Below are 26,062 nucleotides of genomic sequence, written 5' to 3' on the forward strand. Positions count from 1 at the left end.
TAAAAACTCCTCAGGTGATTCTGATATTCATCCAGTGTTGAGAACTACTGGTATAAAGTATAGTTTTGTTTTCAAGGGATTTGGAGTCTAGCTGGGAATATAGGACTAATTGGGAATATAGATGTATAGTATATATCTATCACTCTGTTTTTAGCCCCTTACACAGATACTATACGATAAATTTCTAGGGAGAGGCATGGACAACATAACTACTGTATTTAAGAGGGGATCAGATCACAGGAACAGAGGCTGGGTTGTCATGGGAGAGGTGGAATTTGAACCTAGGCTCTTAGGGCAGGTAGGATATAAATAAATAAATATAGAGGAGATGTCAAGGCATTCTGAGTGGAAGGCAGAAATAAACTAAGCTTGAAGGTAGGAGTGTATAACGTATGTGCCAAGTACTAATTGGATATTAGTTGAAAGTAGTAAGAAAGTAAGTAGTGGAAAGTAGTAGGAAATCAGACACCTGCACAGGGTCTTGAGCCCAAACATTTGAGGTTTGCACATGTCACTACATAGCTTCTTACCTTGACAAATTATTTTACTTCTTTAAGCTCCAGTTTCCACATCTGCCAGATATTCATAATAATAGTTCCTACTGGGTTGTTTAGATCCAGTAAGGTAATGTATATATGAGCACTTGATTAACTGCAGAGCTCTACCCAATGCTGGCTATCGTTACTGTCTTTTGGAAGGGGAGGCATTAATAGAGCATAGAAATGACATAAAAAGTTTTAATCTTTCATCCTATTTACTTATGAGTGAGCAAAATAATGGCTAAAAATAAATATTTATCATCACTGAATTACTTAATGTAACTGTGTTTAAGGATTTGGAGCTCAGCCTTCAAAAAAGAAGATTATCCTAACTACCCCTCATGACTACTGCAGAGGCTATGGCTGAAAAAGCAAAATGTGAGTATCTATGCTTACCTAACAACTTGATGTACAAGTCATAACACTTCAACTGTTTTAACTAATGTTTTCTATTAATTTGTGACTCTCAGAGCACCACACTGTTGGCACATCTTGAAAGGATTTATTCCATTCCCTTTGTTATAAATAACTAACTTTTGAGAGATCTTTTTAACTTATTGTGCTGTCCCATATGGTATTCACTTTTCATATATGGGCTATTCAGTCCTTGAAGTGTGGCTGGTAGAAACTAAGGAACTGAATATTTAGTTTAAGTTTAATGAATTTTAATGTAAAATTAAAAACGGATAATTCAGTTACTGGAAAACTTTAAGCATGTTTGGAACAAATTTGGGCACATAAATCTATTTTTTTCAGGAGACTATTTTATAAAATTTAAATACAGGTTAAGTAGTTCTGATAAAAATTTAACATCTGAGTTGAGATGTATATAAGTACAAGCAAATTACATACAGAGTTTTGAAGAACAAAAAAGAATGTAAAATATCTAATTCATTTTTAATATTGATTAATGTTTAAATGGTAATGTTTGGTTGCATTTTATTTAAATAAAATAGTCTAAAAATTATTATGTTATATAAATGAATTTCACCTTTTTTGTATGTCTACTTGAAAGCATTTAAATTACATCTAAATTACATATTCAGTTTATATTGTATTCTTTTTCACCTTTATTGGGGTATAATTTACAAATAAAAATTGAATATATATGAAGGTGTACAACATGCGTGTCAACATACATACACACTGTAGAATTATTTCCACTATCAAGCTAATTATATCTATTACTTCACATATTTAGCTTTTTTTCTGGTGTGATGAGACTACTTAAGATCTTTCTTTTAGCAAATTTCAGGTATACCACACATTATTATTAATTACACATTGTATTTCTTTTAGAGTTGAAATAGACTTGGCAACAAGACAAGCAATCCTAACATATAGTACTGCACAAGAGCTGAGGTTATTATTGTTCTGCTACTTCCTCTTGGCTCCTGTTACCCCTGACAGTATATGATACAGGCCAGCTGGCATCTGCCCAGGGCTGCCAATAGAGCTCTGTGATGATCACTTTAACTCTTTTTATTTCGATACCACAGAACATTTTTGAGATGAGAAGGTCAGAGAGGGTGGAAGATCCAGGAAGTAGAGGAGGAATATTCTCTAGTTTCATTTTGCCTTAGGTCATGCCCACATGACCTTGATGTTATGAGCTTGCCATTTCCCTCCATCTCCATAGCAACCTGGCCACAGTCTGAGAAATATTAACATAGAATATTTTTGGGCAGTACCCTGTAAAAGCTGTCTGAGGTATATATGAAAATTATTAGCATTTTACCCTGTAAAATCTGTCTGAGGTATATATGAAAATTATTAGCATTTCTTGGTGCAAAGAAGGCAAGATACTTTGTTAAAGAAGAACAAGGAATAAGGGCGGGGGAAAGTGAGTCAGTAAGAGACAACTCAACAGTGTGCCTTTAATTTAGAACTGAAGAGTTGAGTCTTAATACAGAATGTATTATGGGAAAAAATGTTGAATATGTGTTTTAGGAGTTGATAACCAGATACCACTTGAAATTTGGGTTTTATTTGGTTCTTATCTCTTTTTTAGGAAGAAATTAGAAATAATTTATGTTTTCTTCACTTACATGTAATGAAATTAATTCAAAGTATTGTATTTGAAGTTTTTGTCCAAAGAGCTTCTATTCAGTTTCCAGGTTCCATAACTCTTTACCCTAGAACTGATGGCCTTAATTCCAGCTTCTCTCCTCTCTAGCTTCTCCTCTCTCCATCTTCTCCCACTTCTCAGCACTCCAACCCTTCTCTCCATCTGAACTTGTTTGCAAGTAGGTTCTTTCCACAGATGCACTGTTATTCAGACCTTTATTTGTTTTTTGCTCAGTTGGTGTGTATTTACTTTTCAGCAAAGAAAGTCTGCAAAATAAAACTTAGGAAGAGCTCAAATATGTGAAACAGATAAGATCTGGGCTCTGACTGAAAGAAGGAAGCACCCCCATGGCACATGAACTTAATGAAGCACTTTAAATTTAAAACCACTGCCTAAGCCTGGCTTCCATTCACATGTCATTTCTCTTGGGATATTTCTGTTTTCAATATTAATTTCAATAATACAGTGTGAAGCTTTATCTTTTTAAAGGGATATTCATTAGTGAGCTAGTGGTAGGGGGTGTTGGTGGTTGTTGGCTTTTATCACAGTATCCATCTTAACTGACTGTCATGGCATTTATTTACACATTTTTTTCTTGCACTAGACCCTTAAGCACTTGGAAAGCAGAAATAGTCTTATTTATTTTAGCACATTTAGCATCAAAACAGCATCTAGCACTTAGTAGATATGTAATAAATATGTGCTAAACTGAGTCCTATTGTGTCTGAGGTGGGGCTTTTGTTACACCTGTCAGACATTTACCCTAATTGCATACATAGTGTTGGCCTTAGCCATGTGGCCATACATCTTTGCTTAAGATTATTTTTAAAATAAATGTTTGTGAAGCCTCTCTGAAGAATGTAGCCTATTAATGGGAAGGATGGAAACCCTCTGAGTATGGCCGGTTATTTTTATTATGATTATGAAAAACAAATGCTTTTAAACCCCTGGGTCTTCTTGGATACAGAAAAGACTTAATGATTCTAATTAAGAGAAGGCTTATTTTTTTGTCATAGTTTCCATAACTAGATTTTCTTTTTGTATCTTCACTTCAGAGGTTCACTGGAGCAACTATGTAGAACCTCTAAGGTAGTAGATAAACCTGATTTTATGAACCATCATTACAATCATGTTAAGCTGATGTTATATGAAAAATGAGGGGTTTTTTAAAAGATAAAATAAATGTATGGAAATGTTTTAGGCTAGTGAAATATTTGGGATTAGAGGTTCTCATTTTTTTTCCAATGGAAATGTTAGTATTTGCACTCTTGTCTTAGATGAGTTTAATATGACCGTTTCAACTTCTTCATGAACTTTATTGCAAAAACATTTATTATTGCTTATAATGACTTGCCATTGCTTTTGGGGGTTTTAATAACATGAAGAATAATATGTATGAAAATATTTTATTAACTGCAAACATGTTAATTAGTTTTGGATAAAAGGAATTTTAATAAGACAATTTATCCAATCTGCATTAGACAGTTATCTTTGTGATTTTGAAGAAATGAGGGTTGACTAAAAATATAATTATATAAACACTGTTGGAGAAACACTGTTGCTATCATTAGCCCAATGATAATTATACAATAATACCAAAAATAATAAAATTTCTCACATTTATTGAAAACTTATTTTGTGTCAGGTGCTGTGCTGTTTTGTAACAATGTTTAAGTTAATCTTCAGACAACTCTCTGTGGCATATATTATTATTATCCTCATTTTACAAATAAGAAAAATAAGGCTTAAGACAATAAAGTTCATGAGCAAATTGTAATTCAAACACAAAATAGAGTGACTCAGGAATATGAGCTGTTAAAAACCAATCTATATACCCTCAATATGTACAAATTAAGCCATAAGTATAGTTTTCATAATACAGAAGGAACATACCTTAGCAACTTCCTCAAAATAATATATGAAGTGCACTTGAATGTGTAAAAGATGCAAACCTATATTCTTGCCTCATTATGAACAAAGAAAGAGAAACCTTGAATATTATTGACTGGATGGAGATTTAATATAAATGTTGTTTAATTTCTTGTAATTTTTAGACTCATTTGTTGAATAGTTTCATGTCCTTGGAAATTATAAAAATAAATGATTCTAGCATTGCCTTTCTAAGGCATGGAAGTATGAGTACCTTGTGCTAGCTTGTAAATTTAACGCTTTTGTTCAAGGCTACTTTTTAGTACTGGTAGAAAATCAGAACAGGTACCTCAGTGCCTCACATGACAACAAGGGCTCAGGACTGCCAGCTAGAAGTCAATGTCCACATGCCTTCATTGGAGCCATTTCAGGATCTATGTGAAACTGCTGCTCTCTGGCCGTGGCTGACTTTCTCTGCTCCTTTATGAACAGTCTCAGGCCTTGTTCTTCTCAATAATCTGATGGCCTGACCGTATGGGTATGTTGTGACAGTACCTTGACATGTCAAGATCTGCTTTCTGGCCCCAACAAGGCCATTCGCGCTGCCAGAGCGCATATAGTTTCTCCATGGTCCACAGGTGATGAGTGGCACTTGTGGACAGGGGAAATCACAGACTCATCAAGGAAGATCCCAGCAAGAAAGAAAATGCTACCTTGGGAATTAAACTCCTCTGTCAAAAGCTAATTTCTAGTTACAAAGGAGGAAATCGAAACAGCTGCGTCAGCACATTACATGACAACAAGAGGTGGGAGTGCTGGCTTAAAATCCGTATGTCAGGGAAACGTGCATATCTCACTAGGGTGACCAGCCAAGTTTCAGAGGAATTTCTAGTACTTATAGGCAGTACATGGCATCAGGAAAAGCAGCAGATGTGTAGAAAAGGGCAGCGAGGAACTCAGGAGCACAGTGCCTACACAGCCTTAACACTGCTATGTGACTTCAGCAGGCTGTCAGGTCTCTGCATCTCAGAACTTTGCCTGTAAATGAAGACTAGATCATCTCTAAGGCCTTGTCTGAAATGAAGACATGATGGTTTCCACAAAGCTACATCTTCAACAACAACAACAATGGAAAACCAGTGAATTAATACATTAATGACATTAATGAATTATATTGATTGTCATGTGCATGACACATGACAATGTTGTAATTATAAGTGATTGTAATTAAAGTACTTGTAAGAGATATTTGAATAGTCTGAAGAAAGGAAGAAAAGAGGAAAGTATTGTCATGAGAGAAGGAAATGGAGGACAAGTTGTGAAGTCACAGCTAGGAATAGCTCTCTGCCTTTCCGCCATGAAGTAAATGCTCTGGCTGGAGGCCTCCTCAAAGCAAAATTAGGTTTCAGTTAAAATTTGATGAAACAATTTTAATTCCAGAACTCTTGCCCTTTCCATGTGAGGACAGTGCTTCTTATGACTTTGAACTGGGAAATTAATATGAACCTGGCTTCATTCCTTAGGACCTTATTACCCCAAGGTAACAGCTACCTATGGCCTGTGAGTCTACCTGATGAAAAGCAAGGAGATATTTTGTGCAGGAATAAAGAGACAATTTTACCTTCAGTAATTTATTATGAAATTTTCAAACTTGAAAGAATTTTAAATCAATGCCCATAAGCTTACTACCCGGTTCTTACCATTAATATTTTACTATACTTGATTTGTCACATACCCATCCTTCAGTCGACATGCATATCATTAGTTAGAATTCATTATTTGTTTATAGTTTTTCTTCTTTTGATGTAAAATGTGCATACAAGGAAATGCAGAAATCTTAAATGTACATTCATTGAGTACACTCAATGATAATATATGCCTATGTAATCCAAATTCTTATCAAGATAAAGAACATTCCCATCTCTCCAGAAAGTTTCTTCATGGCTCTTCTCAGTCAATCCATCATACCTCCCAGCAGAATAACTGTTCTGTTTGTTTTTTCCACCGTAGAGTAGTTTTATCTGTTCTAGAACTTCATATAAGTGGAACCATATAGTATGTGCTTTTTCGTATAAGTCTGCTTTAACTTGGCATATTTTTGAAATTTATCCATAGTGTTGTACATGTCAGAGGTACCTCTTTTTTTATTGCTAAGTAGTCTTTTATTGTACACATATACCACGGTTTATCAACTCCCCTAATGTTACATATCTGGGCTGTTTTCAATTTAGAATTATTATGAGTAAAGCTACTATAAACATTCTTGTACAAGTATTTTATAAACATACATTTTCATACTCTCTGGTAAATACTTAGGAGTGGAATTGCTGGGTTGCAGGATGGGTGTATATTTAGCTTTATAAGAGATTGCCATACCTTTTCCAAACTGATTATGCTATTTTTCATTTCCACCAGCAATACTTGAGGGTTCCAGTAGCTCTACAGCTGCATCCACATTTGGTGTTATCAGTCTTTTAATTTTAGCCATTTTGGTGAGTGTAGTGGTATCTCATTATACTTTTGAGTTACATGAAGATTGAGTTTTTAATTGCTTAACATATGTGTGGGTGAAGAGGAGAGAAAACCTTCATAGTAAGAGTACTAAAGAAGGTAGAGTTATAAAAACAGAGAGCCTACTGGCTAGACTTTGAATAGGTAATATATTTAAATTTTACTGAGTTTGAGTTAAGAGGAGGAAGCCAAGAAACTCTTATTAAGTGTCAGGATCAGCTAATATCATTCAATTTATAGTATTTGTACTGATGAAACAAGCACAGGATCAGCTAATAATAAATAAAATATATAAAGAGGAAAACTTAGACAAGGCTAAATGAGAATGATGTAGTCTACATGCTACAGAATTGTACACATAGTCCTGCTTAAAAGAAATGAAGAAACTTAGGCTGGGTGCTGTTGCTCACACCTGTAATCGCAGCAGTTTGGGAGGACAAGACATGTAAATTGCTTGAGCACAGAAGTTCGAGACCAGCCTGGGCAACATGGTGAAACCCCATCTCTACAAAAAGTAGAAAAATTAGCTGACTGTGATTGTACATGCCTGTGGTCCCAGATACTCAGAAGGCTAAAGTGGAAGGATTGCTTGATCCTGGAAAGCAGAGGTTGCAGTGAGCCATAATTGTGCCACTGTACTCCAGACTAGGCAACAGAGGGAGACCCTGTCTCACCAAAAAGAAAAAAAAAAAAAAAAAAAAAGAAATTAAGAAACTTAGAAAATAGAAAAATTATTATAATATCATCCACCCATCATCCATCCATAGGCATGTATTTTTAATTTAATTGCTACTTCTGTTTAATAAATTTATTGAGGCATTTTATTTTATACTTATAATTTTGTCAACAAGTTGGAAGGTAAATACTCTTGAGGAAGTTTACATCTTCATGCATTAGTCATTAAATACGGGAAACACAGGTGGACTTGTTAGTAACTTTTATGCCCAAAACATGTTGTTATATCTTCTATACAATAACATTTAAAGGACTTTCAGAATGGAAGCGTATTTCTATTTTGTTTATTTTCTTTGCTTTATCTGGGCTGAAGTAACTTGAGATAATCTATCTTATCACCTGACCATTACAAGCTTATATTTATTCTTAAAAAACAAAATATTACATTGAGAGATCATTATATTCTTTTGCTTCCTCTTATAATGTCCACTTAAAAAATTCACTTTCACATTACCTGTTTAAAAAATGTTTCTGTTTCTATATTAGGTCCTACATTAGAGATCACCAAGCAAGACTTTTTTCAAGAAGCAAAAACTCTCATTGCCCAGCATTATGAGAAAATAAATGAGGTTATTGCTTTGCATTTATCTAATATTACATTTTTAAGTTTTTGCATACTACAATGATTATTCCAAATGATTGCATAAACCCTAATTTGTGATTGAGGAAATAGAAAAGAGAGGCTGGGCACAGTGGCTCACATCTGTATTCCCAGCACTTTGGGAGGCCCAGGTGGGTGGATCACGAGGTCAGGAGTTCCAGACTAGCTTGACCAACATGGTGAAACCCTGTCTCTACTAAAAATACAAAAAATTAGCCAGGCATGGTGGTGGATGCCTGTAGTCCCAGCTACTCTGGAGGCTGGGGCAGAAAATTGCTTGAATCCAAGAGACAGAGGTTGCAGATCATGCCACAGTATTCCAGCCTGGGTGACAGAGTGAGACCCCATCTCAAAAACAAAACAAACAAACAGAAATAGAAAAGATAATAGAATTGAGAAAAATGAAATCCTCACTAGCTATAAAATAGATTTTATATGACGTTTTAAAATAAGACTTTTTAGTTACACAAATTTTAATTATACAAATGTGTTTGATTTGTACATTTAATACAATTTAAAATTTTTGAAGAATTTTAAATAATTGGATTTTTCATCTCAAGTAAATATCCCTTTAAATACTGTTTAGACAAAGCTAAACTAAAAAATATATTGTGAGATGAGTGCTTTTTATACCCTTAGCATTACCATGCTTACCTGTATCTTCCATTATCTTTCATACATCTTTTTGCATTACAATTGTCTATTTGCTGGTCTGATAGCTCCTTGAGGGCATAGACTGGTTTTTGAATGTTGTATCTCTAGCAATAATGATTGTACCTGGCTCAATAAATATTTGCTGAATAGCATATATTTGCAAAGTGGGAAGAAGGAGTGGAAGGGAAAGGGATAGCAAAGAGATGGAGGAGGGTGAGCACAGGGTGACATTTTGGAGGAGAGCATCTATAGAGGAGGCAGCAAATTTGTGGAAGGGGCAACTATTGTGACAGATGAGCCTTTGGGAAGACAAGTGAGGGGAGGTTACCTTCGATGGGTTACTGTGTGTCAGATGATCCTAGTCCTCTTTTGAATACTTAAAAAAATCTTTAAACAAAGTTTTAAATAAGATTTTAAATATTTTTCAATATTTCTTGTAGTCAGGGAGGAGGATTCTAATTTTTATTTATGTTTCTTTTGAATGGTCCTCTTTACCAAGACAGTCTTCATGGTTAGACAGATATGCCTTGGAAACTTTACCCGTTTTAAAATTTTTATCTATTAATAATAGCCCAGTGTTCCACCTTAGGTTCCTGGGAAAATGTAATATTAGCACACTAAAACCTCCTTATTGACATTTGAATCGGCAACAATTTGAATTTTTCTAAACCTTTTTTTAGGCATGTGTGTTGTTGGGGGCATAGGGAAGAACTATAGTTCTATCTGTGTGTAGAATAATTATGCTGTTTGGATAATTACCTGTCAGAGATCCAGAGCTGTATTATTCTCCTGTTGTTCAAGGTGGTCAAAATTAGGAAGCAGTTATGATTAAAAGGGTATGAAATGTATGTCCTATTACCAATACGCTGTTTTTGAGAGCTTACCTCCATATATGTTCACTTATTTCTGGTTCAGCAAAGAAAGAGGTTTGAGGGGTGTTAGCATTTTATGGCTATCTAAAAGTTCTTCAAAGATGGTTGAAAATAATTTGATTCCTATATTAAATTGTCTATTTGAAAAACTCCTATTTTACAATGGACTTTGAAACCCGTATTTTAAAATATCACTTTGAGGAGAAAGTTGCTATTTTAAAATTTACATTTCTTTCAAAGTAGAATATAATGCTTATGGTTGTGAAGGACTTTTGGAGAATGACATAGAAAAACATCTGATTTAGTTGGCTACTGTCATTTGTAATTTACATTAGAGTAGATGTCTTATACAGTAAGGTACTTTGTAAAATGTTTCTAGTAGAGATGCAATTTTGTGAACTTATTAATAAAATGTATTATATAAAATTATTAAATAATGCGTACTAAAATTTTGCCAACATGTATTTTTGTTTTATTCATAGAATAAAGTTCAAGGTACTTCTGTAAATGTTTTTAGAAAGAAACACCAAAAACCGAAATGTGGCAAATACATACCTTTGGAGATTGACAAAAACGAAACACATGATGTGCTGCAAGAACATCGGGCAGTGCTCAGAAGGATTTGCTTTCCCAAGGAGCTTTCCAAAAGTGGACATCTTCAGGAATCCCTACCACCAATCTCCTTCAAGGAACCACACATTTTTAATAGAAGAGAAAAATGCAGGCCCATAGATCTAATTACAAAAGGTAAGTTTTTGGTGTAGTGAAGAAATTTAGCAAACCCATGGCAAAACTGTTTGCTTCTTATGTGCCTGTAATGGAATTTTCTTGTTCAAACAATTCCCTGAATTTTAAATCTTAACAATGAAAGGCAGGGAGGTCTGATTAATAGAGCTGCTAATCTCTGGGGACCACCAGGAATTGAGAAGAATGCATTCTAAGGGGAAAGAGAAATTTAGGGGAACAAAACTGGTTAGCCATGTCTTCCAGAAGTGATCTTCTTCCTAGATAAAATCCTCAGAGACTGTTTATTTCGCAGATGCTAAAGCAGCCGTGGACGATAGCCCTGAATTCTGTTTTTGAGCAGGATTGATAGGATAGGCAACTTACTCATGAGTATGTTTCCTCAAAACCCTAAAAAGATTTTTGGAAGCTACAGAGCTTTCCCATAAAAGAAATTGTAAAGATTTGTCCTCTATGGGGAACATGGTAAGGTATAAACTAGAGATTGATTTAAGCAAAGTGATATTGTTTTCCTGAAACTAATGGCTTGAATACATGACCACTTAGAATACATTTCTAGTATAGCTTCCACAGCCTTATCTTATTTCTTTCCTTTTCTGTTATTTCTGAATATGTTTATTCATTCATGCACTCATTTGTAGTTTTCCTAATCAACAAAGATTGACTGCTCTGTGCCAGGCACTAAGTTAGGAGCTGGAGAAACAGAGATTAAAAGGCTCAGAGAGTAATGGTGAGAATAAACACAGGGTAATTTCTCACTATACGGTGTAACAGTTGTAATAGAGGTCAGTGCGAAGCATTATGGAAACACTGAGGAGTAACCAACCAAGGGCTAGACTGAAATTTATCAGAAGAAATATCTTTAGAACTGGGTTTTCAGGAGAAGCAGAATGGAAACAGGAGAGGCCATTTTGAGCTGCAGGAACAAAATGTATTAAAGCTCTGAAGGATGAAAGAACACAATATCTTTTGGGAAAGGAGAGATGTGGTAGGAAATAAAGTTTGGAAGGTGGGTAGGGCTAGAGTTTGAAGGGAATATAATAGTCAACCTAGGATATGAACTTATGTTTAATGGAAAGACAATGGTGATTTTAAATCTATAGGTGGGGGAAGGGGTGAGGTATGATCAGATCTTTCTGTTAGAAAAATAAAATTGGCAGCAGAGACTGTAGAGAGTGATGACAGAGAGCTAAGTGAGGAGTCTGTTCAGGCTGTTCTGTGAGAGATGACAGGGCCTGAATTAGGGCAGTAGGGAAGCATAAAGTGTGGGGAAGGGCTGTTCCATCAGCCTTTCTGAAAGCATGTTCCTCAGAATGTTAGTCCTGAGTAATTCAGTGACCCTAACAAAGGATTCTTTGGTTAGATACATTTAAAAAATGCATATTATATTCCTTATTGGAGATTCATACTAATTATTAATATATTGAAATGTCTGGGAAATACTGTAGAAAAGAAATCTGTTTACTGTTTTTAACCTTGCTACCCCAGTTCATTTGGGCAAAGAACCCTTATATTTTTCACATTGTACCAATGAATGTCCTTGATACTACTGTTCTTTTTAATACATTTTGGTATATTCAGAATTAGTGGATTATTTTAGGATGAGTAAACTGGCTTTTGAAAAATCAACTGATTGTGTAATGAAAATGAAGATGTTAAAGATATTGACATTTCTAGACTGGCAAACTGGACAAAAGTCCTTAGGTTGAGATAGAAATTTAGAGGGTGTCTTAATCTGTTCTTGCTGCTATAACAAAATGCCTGAATAATTCATAAACATGTGAAATTTATAGCTCATAGTTATGGAGACTGGGAAATCCTAGGTCAAGGTACTAACTAGCAGGTTCAGTGTTTTGTAAGGGGTCCAGTCTATGCTTCCAAGATGGCACCTTGAATGCTGTGTCCTCTGGAGAGGACAAAAGCTGTGTTCTCACATGGTAGAAGGGATGGAAGGGAAAAACGTAAGCAGCTCTCTGAAGCCTCTTTTATAAGGGCATTATTCTCATTTATGAGGGTGAAGCCCTCATAGCTTAATCACTTTCTCAAAGGTCCTATCTCTTAATACTGTCACATTGGATTCCAACATGAATTTTGAAGAGATGCAAACATTTGAACCACAATAAATGGAGAAACAGATTTTGGGCAGGTAGGGAAAGGGGTGGGGGGAAATAACGAATTCAGTTTTAGACCTGTTAAGTAGACACACATGTGTCTAAATAGCACATGTGTATCTACTTCCTAAATAGCCATTAGGAAATTGGCAACACATGTGTCTACTTCCTAACTAGCCATTAGGAAGTTGGAAAAGGAGATCTAGCCCTGGAGAGGTAGGTGAAGATTGAAGATAGGTGTGAGGGGTCACTACCATACTGAAATTGTGGGGCTCATGCATTTTTTCACCTAACACTTGTTTAATATGTGAAGTATGAGAGACAAAAGATATGCTGCTTACCCACAAGAAATTCAAATTTGATATATGTAGTTTTTGCAGTAGCATTGAAAGAGGATAAATAGACAATGATAGTAGTATGACTCTTACTATAATAGAAAGACACTCTACTGCTTTAAAATGAATAGGAGGATATCTGATTCAGATTCAGGGGTCAGGAATGGATTTCCAGGAAATTTAAAGTCTGGTAAATTTTGAAGGATAAATGAATGTCAACTCAAAAAAGAAAGAAAGTTTTTTCTAGCTAGAGGGCCTACCATCTACCTGATAGTGGATATCTGAAAGTGATTATGATGTTATTGACAGAATTACTTGATTTTACATGACTGAAACATGAGGACTGGGGAGGGATTGGAGATAACAGACTAAATACTGAAGAACGTTGAACCTAAAAGCTGAGAGAACCATTGAAATGTTTTAAAGAGAAGTTGCAGTGATAACATTTGTATTTTAACATGTTTATTGGCTCTAGAAATGGGGTGTGATGGACTTTAGAGGCATAGAAACCAATAAGGAGATAGTAATTCACATGAGGAAAGGCATCTTAAATGAAGGTAGTAGCACTGGGATACTGCTGAGGGGAGAGATTTTACAGATATTAGAAAGGTAGAGTTATTTGACTTGGTCAACAAAAAAGTAAAGCATAAAGCACAGGAAAGAGATGTGGTGCTGCGTTAGTGGTTTATACTAAGTGGCAGCATGAAGCCAGGTATAGCAAACTAGAAGGTTGGAGATGCACCTTACGTAATGGCAAAAACTGCCACCAGCAGTAAGTTGGAATCTAGACCTTGTACCTACTGAGCTTTGTAGCTTTAGGTAAGGAAGTTGGAAAATGCATTATTAGCATACATTGGTTGTTTCTGGCTGCCTTTGGGAAGTTATTAGAAACATGAGATAAACTGAGAAAAATCCTGGCTAGTTTCCAATTAGAAATGAAAGGGCATAGAGAGATACTAGGTACTTGGGGCCTTGGTTTTGAGCAAATATCTATTAAGACTTAATATTGCAGCAAAAAGCATATTAAAAGTACATCTTTCACCACCAGCCCATTATCTCAGATACCCTCATGGCAGTCACTATTGAGAGACTAATCCAAGGGGTAAGAAAAGAAAGATACAAAGGAGATTTTAGAACAATATATTTAAAAAATGACTTTGAATGTGGTTATTGTCATGCAGAATTAATCGGAAGCAAATAGGTTTAAAAGTCTAATAGACTTTTTAGAGAATTATATTCCCAAAGAAACCATGAACCTTGATGTAATTGAATGTTCAAAAAGTAGGATAATCTAGATTTATCGGGAAGTGGGTGACACAAGCCATACAACCTCCAAATGGGGTAATAGCAAGGCATGGCTGAGGAGCAAGTAAAAGGCTTCTCAGAGAGTGGATCCAGAGGCCACTAAAAAAAAATGAAGAGAGTGCTTCCTAGAGAAAAAATCATTGTCTATTCCAGGAATTTCCCCGCCTCCAGGATAGGGGGCCTTCTCAGTGACTTTCCAATAGAATTTTGTAACATCTTTGTACTGGTGACTATTGTGTTTACTTTCTTCCCTTTCACTAATGGAGTTTTTACTGAGGTTATCCTGTATCTGCTCTATTATTGTATGTTATATGCTTTGGGGAAGGTAAAGATACTTTCTGTATTTGTTTTTCATATTACTGGACCATAAGGAGCCACATCTGGACTTGTTGGAGAAAACTACACAGCAGCTGGAGGTCCTGCTCTCTGAGCTGGATGCAGTGCCTAGGGGGAACTTTGGGTTGTCTTCTTTAGGGAGAGGAAAGATGTGCTCTGTAAAGGAACAAGAAGGAATGAATATTTAGTGTCCAAAAAGAACAGGCTGTAGCAGAAACTGGATAGATGCTCATCAAACTTACATGTTTTCTTCCTTGGTACTTGGAAAATAGGTGGGGCTATGTGACAGATTTGTCTCAGTGGATTATAGCTGGAAGTGATGCACACTCATAAAAGTGTCATGTGTTCTCCTCCCAGTGTGGCTCCCCACATTTTCAAGTAGGAGGACTTCTTTTCAATATTCTTAAAATAATTGCAGTTTCACTCATGAGACAGTGGTAATAGTACTTTTAACATGTCTTGATTGAAAAACTTAATTCAGATATGCAGTGAATATATAAAGCTCAGTTCCGATAATACAGAGGAGAAAAATGGACATAAATTGTGTCCTCATGGAACTTGTGATCTGGCTAGGGAAACAGATATAAATTAATAATCACATATATACAGATTGAAAGTACATCACAAATAAATTGGACCTGGACTGGGTGTCAGCGAGACTTCCTAAAGGAAATGACATTTGAGCTAAAATATAAATGATGCATAGGAATTACTCAAAGATTGGGGTGTTTGAGGCAATTGAAAAATAATTTGCGGCCGGGCGCGGTGGCTCAAGCCTGTAATCCCAGCACTTTGGGAGGCCGAGGCGGGTGGATCACGAGGTCAAGAGATCGAGACCATCCTGGTCAACATGGTGAAACCCTTTCTCTACTAAAAAACTACAAAAAAATTAGCTGGGCATGGTGGCGCGTGCCTGTAATCCCAGCTACTCAGGAGGCTGAGGCAGGAGAATTGCCTGAACCCAGGAGGCGGAGGTTGCGGTGAGCCGAGATCGAGCCATTGCACTCCAGCCTGGGTAACAAGAGCGAAACTCCGTCTCAAAAAAAAAAAAAAGAAAAATAATTTGCAATGACTCAAAGTGGGAGCACATGGAAGAACTTTCAAATAAGTGAAAAAAATAGTTAATGTGGTTGCAGTTCTGAGAATGAGCTGGAGAGGAGTGAGCTGAGACTATAAGAACAGAAACTTTTAGTGCTATGCTAGTACGTGTTTAACAACTGGCTCTGGTGAGAGGTGAGAGGCCTAGTTTGTAGCTTTTACTGATTTACATGGTACAAATACTCTAAACATAGCCAGTTTTAAACTACCAATTTGGTACCAATGATTACAGCAGTTGGGAGATGGACACAGTCAGCTCTCCTGAGCAGGTCTGAGCTTGCTGCAGTGTACCACAGCATGTAGGCCATGTCAAACAGTTCTCATTCATCGCTTGGGCTCATCTTTTATTCCAGGCACTGCAGCCACTGCTAGGGTGACTGGTCCTTGTTCCGTACTTCCTGGACTCCTTCCTGGCTTGAGACATCCATAGAACCAGCTTCAGCTGACACATAAACAACTAGGAAAGGGGGGATGAGAGCCAATGGATAAATGATTCCTTCCTTTTGTCGCTGGGCAGAAGGTCTCAGTAACACTCTATTAAAGCTTCTCAGAAGGTTCCAGACTGTTAACCAACCAGTATCTTATAATGCTAGTCAACTCAGAAAAAATTTTCACATTAGTTTTTCTTTCTTCCTTGTTTTATTTTCTCCTCCTTCATTTCTAATATCATTTTTAAAAATACTGTCATAAAAATATTTTGATGGCAGAATTGTCAGTACTTGCTGAAAGATTAGGTGTGGAGTGTAAGGGAAAGAGAGCATGAAGGATGACTCTTAGGCTTTAGTCCTGATGAACGGAAGATGAGAATTGCTACTTTCTAAGATGGGGAATAGAGAGATATGCTTTAAATGGGCAGAAACCAATAATTGGAATTTGGACATATTAAGTTTGAGGAGGCTATAGAGATACAAATCAAAATGTCAAATAGGTAGTCCATTATGTAAGTGTGGACTCATGGGAAAGGTTGGAGTCATTAATTTATAGATAGTATTGTCCAATAGACATGCCACATGAGCCACATATAATAAAAAAATTTTCAAGTGGCCACATTAAAAAGTAAAAAGAAACAGGTGGAATTAATTTCAATAATATGTTTGGGGCCAGGCATGGAAGCTCACACCTGTAATCCCAGCACTTTAGGAGGCCGAGGCGGGCAGATCATTTGAGGGCAGGAGATAAGCCTGGCCAACATGGTGAAATGCCATTTTTACTGAAAAATACAAAAATTAGCCCAGGCATGGTGGCAGGCACCTGCAATCCCAGCTACCCGGGAGATGGAGGCTGCAGTGAGTCGAGATCGCGCCATTGCTCTGTAGCCGGGGGACAGAAAAAAAACCAAAAACCAAAAACCAAACAAACAAAATATATAATTTATTCATTTTAACCTAATACATCCAAAATATTATTCTAATAGCCAATGTAAAAATTGAGACATTTTATGTTTTTCATGTTAATTCTTCAAAATCCAGTGCATCTTTTACTTATAGCAACACTTAAATTAGACTAGCCACATTTCAAGTGCTCATAGCTACATATGGTAATTGGCTACCATACTGGACAACACAGGTATAGATATTATTTACAGTCATAGACTTAGATAAGATCATCAAGGAAGTAAATGTAGCTAGGAAAAAATATCCAAGAATTGAGCCCTGAGGATTTCTGACACTGAGAGGTCAAGAAAAGTAGTATCCAGCATAGGATGTAGAAAATAAATAGCTAGGAGCCAAATCAGGGGAGTGGGAAATATGTTAGTCATATTTCAGTTCAGGAGTAATGCATTAGAAAGGAGCAAGGACAGCTTATCTGTTGTCCCAAGAGAAAGGCAGGGCATGAGCACAGATGTAGGTGGATTGATAGAGCAGGTGGTGAGATTACTTCTATTTTTTTCAATAAAGTTAGAAATGAGGCCTTCACTTGAGAGTGGGATGGGACTGAAAGTATTGGGGTTTTGAGGAGCAAGGAAAAGGCTGAAATAGTCATAATTTGGAAAAATGTGAAAGTGAAAATATAGTGTGCTAATAAAAAATGCAATCCTCCCTGCTTTTTTTTTTTTAGAGGGTAGAGAATTGGAAAGTGTCACTGAGGATCAGGGAAGAAACTGCCTTTGCCTGAAGCCCTAGGGTATAGGGCTATTACTTGAGAGAGCTGCTGAAAAAGCTGTCTCCTTAGGAAAATAGGATTATTAGAACAAGAAGATGGGGGAACATGTACAGAAGGTAGCAAGAATATCAATTTAGCTGATATTCTTGGGTTTCTTAGGGCAATTGAAGAGTTTGGGAGCTGGTTCAAAGAGGGATAAAAGATGGCAGGTCTATGGTGATTGAGTTAAGTAGTAAGAAGAATGAGAAGACTAGTTCTGATGGTCATTTAGAGTATGTGAGTAATCCTTTCTAATGATAGTCTTTTTCGGGGGATTATTCTCTTTAGCACTTTGTAATCAGGAGGTCAAAGGTGTTAGGTGTGGACAATGTAAGAGGGAAGTAAAGGTTTTATCAGGAGCACAAGGAGGACTGAAATCCTTCTGAAAATCCCATTATAGGCTCTGTTGAGGTCAGAGATATGCTACTAGGAACTTTTGCATGTGCCTCACTAGACAGCTGTGAAATGCTGATCTTTGAGTTTATATTTGAATTAAAATTGCAATTCATGTTTCAAAGTTCTTATCTCAAAAAGCTTATATTAACTCTGTACTTTGGATCTATTTTTTAAGCATATTCCCAATATCCACTTCAGGTTAAATGGAAGCATGATCTAAGATATCAGTGGCATTAATTCCAGAACTTGATTAAAGTCTGTGAGATTAGAAAGAAAAGTGTATACTGCCTCTGTAGAGTATATAGTTTCTGCTCAGACAGCTTAGACAAATTCACTTGCATTATGTTTCATAAACTGAATATGTTATGTGAGAGTAGGCCAAACATTCCTTGAATTTGATCCAAGGATATCAACTTGAAAAATACCTGTAACAATTATAGTATCAAAAATCACTGGTAAATATCTTCTTTGTGCTTGCCTGTAAATTACATGTTCATAGTTTTGATAGAGCAAAGTCAGGAAAAATATCAAATTATTTTCTCTGTGTATAGATATTCTACAGTACTGCTTAAACAGTTTCTATTGTCATTCTACCAATAATTTCTGAATCCTAATTATTAAAAATTATTAAAATTTAAATTATTAGATTACTGAAAATTATCAGAAATTAGAAATCTCATGTAAAAATCAGCATTTTTGTAACATATATTAAATATTAATTTTCGTTAGCATATAGTATTATCTTATTCATGTAGTACCATACAATATATAATTTGCATTCTCTTAGGAATAAAAATATTTAGGTCTACTTTGAGTTATTTAAATTTGAAAACAGACTTTAAGCTCAACAAGATTTCGTTATATCCATGTCATATACATATATTTAGGGTTGATATGGAGTTGTTCCTTACCCAGTCTGGAAGAATGTAGAAATATATATGTGTGTCTAAAGTTGTGAGTGTGTGTTTGAGTGTGCATGTGTGTGTTTGTGACTGTGTGTATGTGTTTGTTGGTGTAGTTGAGTCTGTATGTATGTGTATGAGTGTGTGTGTGTATGTGTCTAAGAGAGAGAGGGAGAGAGAAAGAGAAAGAGAGTGTTTATGTGTTCCTTGGTCTCCAAATCACAAATCTTTTCCTTTATGTATAAAATGAGAGCATAATAAATTTTAATAATGCTTTAAAATGACTACATAGCTAGAAGGCACTGGAGAAATCTCTCAGAAAAAATGACTTTGTGCTGTGGTTATTCCTTTCCCTACAGTGGTGACAACTTAGCAAATAGTTTTGTGATCAACAATGTTTATAAAACCTAATTTATATTTTAATGATTTCAGATACATGGTCATCCCATGGTATCTGTGGGGTATTGGTTCTAGGAACTCTGTGGATACCAAGATTGGCAGATGTTTAAGTCCCTTATTTAAAATTCTATAGTATAGAAATACAAGCATTTGAGACTACTATGAACACCTCTATGCACACAAACTAGAAAATCTATGGGAAATAAATTCCTGGAAATATACAATTCTCCTAGCTTGAATCAGGAAGAAATAGAAATCCTGAACAGCCCAGGCCCAGATTCAAATTCTACCAGACATCCAAAGCAGAATTGTTATCAATCCTACTGAAGCTATTCTAAAAGATCAAAAAGGAGGAAATTCTCCCTAACTCTTTATATGAAGCCAGTATCACCCTGGTACCAAAGCCAGGAAAGGACATACCAAAAACCAAAAAAAACCAAAAAACAAACAAACAAAAAAACTATAGATTAATATGCCTAATGAACATAGATGCAAAGATCTTCAATAAAATACTAGCAAACTGAATCCAACAGCACATCAGAAAGATAATTGACCATGATTAAGAGGCTTTCATCCCAGGGCTGCAGGATGGTTCAGCATGTGCAAGACAATAAATGTGATTCACTGCATAAACAGAATTAAAAACAAAAACCATATGATTATCTCAACAGAAGCTAAAAAAGCATTTGAAGCATTTGTTCTTATTGTTTTGTTTGAGTTCCTTTTTCCTTTTACAATAAAAACCCTCAACAAACTAAGAATATAAACAATATACCTCAAAATAATAAAAGCTATGTATGATAAACTCATAGCCAATAACATACTGAACAAGGAAAGGTTGAATACATTCCTCCTAAGTACTAGAACAAGAGAAGAGTGCCCACTTAAACTAATTCTATTCAACATAGTACTGGAAATCCTGGGCAGAGCAATTTGGTAAGAGAAACAAATAAGAAGCATCCAAATTAGAAAAGAGGAAGTTGAACTATCTTTGTGTGCTGATGATACAATCTTATATGTAGAAAACCCTAAAGACTCCTCCTAAAGAGTCCTATATTTGAACGATAAATTCAGTAAAGTCTCAGTTTACTAAATTAATATACACAAACCAGTAGCACTGCTATACACCAATAATGACCAACCTGAGAATTGGATGAACTCAATCCCTTTTACAATAGCTACAAAAAAAGATACCTAGTAATATACTTAACCAAGGAGATGAATGATCTCCACAAGAACTATAAAATTCTGATGAAAGAAATCAAAATGACAGAAATAAATAGAAAAACATCTTGTGCTCATGGACTGAAAGAAACAATGTCATGAAAATGAACATACTGCTCAAAACAATCCACAGATTCAATGCAATTTCTATCAAATTACCAGTCTTTTTTTTTAATTAGAAAAAACAGTCCTAAAATTCATATGGAACCAAAAAAAGAGCTCAAATAGCCAAAACAATCCTAAGCAAAAAGAAAAAGCCTGGAGATACCACATTACCCAACTTCAAATAATACCACAAAGCTATAGTAACAAAAACAGCATGGTACTGATATAAAAGTAGACACACAGGTCAATAGAACAGAATAGTGTACCCAGAAGTAAAGCCAAATACTTGTAACCAACTGATCTTTGACAAAGCAGATGAAATCATACACTAGAGAAAGGACACCGTATTAAATAAATGATGCTAAGAAAATTGGATACCCACATGTAGAAGAATGAAAGTGGACCCTATCTCTTGCCATATAAAAAAAACTAACACAGGATGGATTGAAGACTTAAATGTGAAACCCAAACCATGAAATTCTAGAAGAAAACATAGGAAAAATTTTTCTAGACATTGGTCTAGGTGAATAATTTATGAGTAAGTTCTTAAAAGGAAATGCAAGAAAAACAAAAATAAATTAATGGATCCAATTAAACTAAAAAACTGCTGCCCTGCAACAGAAATAATCAACAGAGTAAACAGACAATCTACAGAATGGGAGAAAATGTTTGCAAACTATGCATCCAACAAAGGGCTAATATCCAGAATCTACGAAGAACTTGAACAAATCAGCAAGGAAAAGACCAAATATCCCATTTAAAAGTTGGTAAACAACATGAACAGACATTTTGTAAAAGAAGATTTACAAATGGTCAATAAACATATGAAGGATTCTCCATATCACTAATCATCAGGGAAAAGCAAATTAAAACCACAGTGTGATACCTCATTACCCTAGCCAGAATGGCCATTATTAAAAAGTCAAAAAACAATAGACGTTGGCACAGATGTGGTGAAAAGGGAATACTTATATACTGCTGGTGGGAATGTAAACTGGTATAACCTTTATAATATTTGATTTCTCAAAGAAATAAAAGTGGATCTAACATTCAATCCAGCAGTCTCACTACTGGGTGTCTACTCAAAGGAAAATATGTCATTTTATAAAGAAGACACCTGCATGCATATATTTATCATAGCACAATTCACAATTGCAAAGATACAGAATCAACCCAAGTGCCCATCACCTGATGACTGGATAAAGAAAATGTGGTATATTTATACCATGGAATACTATTCAGCCATTTAAAAGAATAGAACAATGTCTTTTGCAGCAACTTGGATGGAATGGAAGGACACTATCTTAAGTGAAGTAATTCAGGAATATAAAATAAAATGCTGAATATTCTTACTTTATAAGTGTGAGCTAAGCTAAGGCTACACAAAAGCATATAGAGTGGTATAACAGACCCTAGATACTCAGAAGGAAGGAGTATCCTTCTGAGTGGGAGAGATCTGAAGAATGAAAAACTACCCGTTGAGTACAATGTATACTATTTGGGTGATGGATACACTAAAATTCTAGACTTCACCACTATTCAGTTCATGTAAATAACCCAAAACCACTTGTATCCCTAAAGCTATTGAAATAAAAAATATATGAATAAGTAAAAAAAAAAATGAAAATGATTTATTTGCATATAACTTAAGCACATCCTCTTATGTACTTTGAATCATCTCAAGATTACTTATGATACTTAATACAGTATAAATCCCCTGTAAATAGTTGTTGTATTGTTTTTTAAATTGCATTATTATTGTTTTTTAAAAAATTATACTTTAAGTTCTGGGGTACATGTGCAGAATGTGCAGGTTTGTTACATAGGTGTACACATGCCATGGTGGTTTGCTGCACCCATCACTCCATAATCTACATTAGGTATTTCTACTAATGCTATCCCTCCCCTAAACCCCTACCCTCCCAACAGGCCTTGGTGTGTGATGTTCCCCTACCTGTGTCCATGTGTTCTTATTGTTCAACAACCACTATGAGTGAGAACATGCAGTGTTTGGTTTTCTGTTCTTGTGTCAGTTTGTTGAGAATGATGGTTTCCAGCTTTATCCATATGCCTGCAAAGGACATGAACTCATCCTTTTTTATGGCTGTATAGTATTCCATGATGTATATGTGCCTGATTTTCTTTATTCAGTCTATCAGTGATGGGTATTTGGGTTGGATCCAAGTCTTTGCTATTGTGAACAGCACCACAATAAACATATTATGCACATACAGTGTGCATGTGTCTTTATAATAGAATGATTTGTAATCCTTTGGGTATATACCCAGTAATGGGATTGTTGGGTCAAACAGTATTTCTATTTCTAGATCCTTGAGGAATTGCCACACTGTCTTCCACAATGGTTGAGCTAATTTACACTCCCACCAACAGTGTAAAAGTGCTCTTATTTCTCCACATCCTCTCCAGTATCTGTTGTCTCCTGATTTTTTAATGATTACCATTCTGACTGATGTGATATGGTTTTCCACCAACATTGCTGAATAAGAACAGCTCCGTGTGCAGTTCCCAGTGAAAGCAACACAGAAGGTGGGTGATCTCTGCATTTCCAACTGAGGTACCTGTTTCATCTCATTGGTCTGGTTAGACAGTGGGTACAGCCCAAGGAGGGCAAGCCTAAGTAGGGTGGGGCATTGCCTTACCTGGGAAGCACAAGGGGCCAGAGAACTCCCTCTCCTAGCCAAGGGAAGCCATTAAGGAACTTTTCCTGACACTCTGCTACTCTGGCTTAGATACTGCGCTTTTTCCATGTCTTCACAACTCACAGACCAGGAGATTCCCTCTGGTGCCTACAATACCAGCACGCTTGGTTTCCAGCACAAAATTGGGTGGCTGTTTTAGCTGCACCTTTTTTTTTTTCTCATACCCCAGTGGCACCTGGAACACCAGCAAGACAGAGCCGCTTATTCCCCCTAAAAATTAGGGCTGATGCCAAGGGAGCCAAGTGATCTGGCTCACTGGGTCCCACCCTTACGAAGACCAGCAAGCTAAGATCCACTGGCTTCAAATTCTTGCAGCCAGCACAGCAGTCTGATCTCAACCTGGAACGTTTAAGCTCGGTGCGGGGAGGGGTGTCTGCCATTGCTGAGGCTACAGTAGGTTGTTTTAACCTCACCTGAGTAAACGAAGTTGCTGGGAAGTTTACACAGCAACTGGGGGGGGGGGGCCCATGGCAGCTCAGCGAGGACCCTGCAGGCAGACTGTGTCACTAGACTCCCTTCTTGCTGGGCAGGGCATCTCTGAAAAAAGGCAGCAACCTGTCAGGGACTTATAAATAGATCCCCCACCTTCCTGGGACAGAGCCCCTGGGAAAAGGGGCAATTTTGGTTTCAGCTTCAGCCCTAAATATCTCTGCCTGGCAGCTCCGAAGTGAGCAATGGATCTCCTAGCACAGTGCTCAAACTCTGATAAGGGACAGACTGCCTCCTCAAGTGGCTTCCTGAACCCTGTGTATCCTGACTGGGAGATACCTCCCAACAGGGCCTGACAGACACCTCATACAGGAGACCTCTGGCTGACATCTGGCAGGTACTCTTGGATGAAGCTACCAGAGGAAGGAACAGGCAGCAATCTTTGCTGTTCTGCAGTCCCTGATGGTGATTCCCAGGCAAGGAGAGTCTGGAATGGATTTCCAGCAAACTTCAACAGACATGCAGCAGAGGGGCCTGTTTGAAGGAAAACTAAAAACAGAAATAGTTTTAACATCAATAGAAAGGACATCCACTCAGGGACCCCATCCAAAGGTCACCAACTTCAAAGACCAAAGATAGATAAATCAATGAAGATGGGAAAAAAACCAGTGCAAAAAGCCTAAAATCTCCTAAAACCAGAATGCCTCTTTTTCTCCAATGAATAACAACTCCTCACCAGCAAGGGGACAAAACTGGATGGAGAATGAGTTTGATTAATTGACAGAAACAGGCTTCAGAAGGTGGGTAATAAGAACAAACTTCTCTGAACTAAAGGATCGTATTCTAACCCAATGCAAGGGAACCAGGAACCTTGAAAAATGGTTAGATGAAATGCTAACGATAATAACCAGCATAGAGAAGAACATAAACAACTTGATAGAGCTGAAAAATGGCACGAGCTTTGTGACACATACACAAGTTTCAATATTCGAATCAATCAAGCAAAAGAAAGGATATCAGAGATTGAAGACCAACTCAATAAAATAAAGTGAGAAAGCGGGATTAGAGAAAAAATAGTGAAAAGAAATGAACAAAGACTCCAAAAAATATGAGATTATGTGAAAAGACAAATCTACATTTGATTGGTGTACCTGAAAGTGACAGGGAGAAAGAAACCAAGTTGGAATACATTCTTCAGCATATTATCCAGGAGAACTTCCCTAACTTAACAAGGCAGGTGAACATTCAAATTCAGGAAATATAGAGAACACCATAAATATATTCCTTGAGAAGGGCAACCCCAAGACACATAATCATCAGATTCACCAGGGTTGAAATGAAGGAAAAAAATACTAAGGGCAGACAGAAAGAAAGGTCGAGTTACCCACAAAGGGAAGCCCGTCAGATTCACAGCGGATCTTTCAGTAGAAATCCTACAAGCCACTCTAGTGGGGCCAATATTCAACATTATTAAAGAAAAGAATTTTCAACCCAGAATTTCCTATCCAGCCAAACCAAGCTTCATAAGCGAAGGATAAATAAAATCATTTATTGACAAGCAACTGTTGAGAGATTTTGTCACCACCAGGCCTGCCTTACAAGAGCTCCTGAAGGAAGCACTAAACATGGAAAGGAACAACCAGTACGAGCCACTGCAAATCATACCAAACTGTAAAGACCATTGATACTATGAAGAAAGTGTGTCAACTAATGGACAAAACAACTGGCTAGCATCAAAATGGCAGGCTTAAATTCACACATATCAATATTAACCTTAAATGTAAATGGACTAAATGCCCCAGTTGAAAAACACAAGGTGACAGATTAGATAAAGAGTCAAGACCCATTGGTGTGCTGTATTCAGGAGACCCATCTCATGTGCAAAGACACACATAGGCTCAAAATAAAAGGATGGAGGAAGATTTACCAAGCAAATGGAGAGCAAAAAAAAACCAAGGGTTGCAATC

The 26,062-nt window shown here is 36.5% G+C and overlaps 1 protein-coding gene across 1 annotated transcript in view; it reads left to right on the forward strand.

Annotated features, from left to right (window-relative positions):
• The first annotated feature begins 880 nt into the window (after window positions 1–880).
• Window positions 881–26,062, forward strand: part of IQCM (IQ motif containing M) — a 414,386-nt gene continuing 389,204 nt past the window's right edge. The window contains 3 exon segments of the mRNA XM_032246433.1: window positions 881–917; window positions 8,209–8,291; window positions 10,332–10,596. Of these exon segments, the coding sequence (XP_032102324.1) occupies window positions 881–917; window positions 8,209–8,291; window positions 10,332–10,596 (385 nt within the window).

The sequence above is a fragment of the Sapajus apella genome, unplaced genomic scaffold, assembly GCF_009761245.1.
Source record: "Sapajus apella isolate SASKATOON/1434 unplaced genomic scaffold, GSC_monkey_1.0 scaffold61, whole genome shotgun sequence".
Lineage (NCBI taxonomy): Eukaryota > Metazoa > Chordata > Mammalia > Primates > Cebidae > Sapajus > Sapajus apella.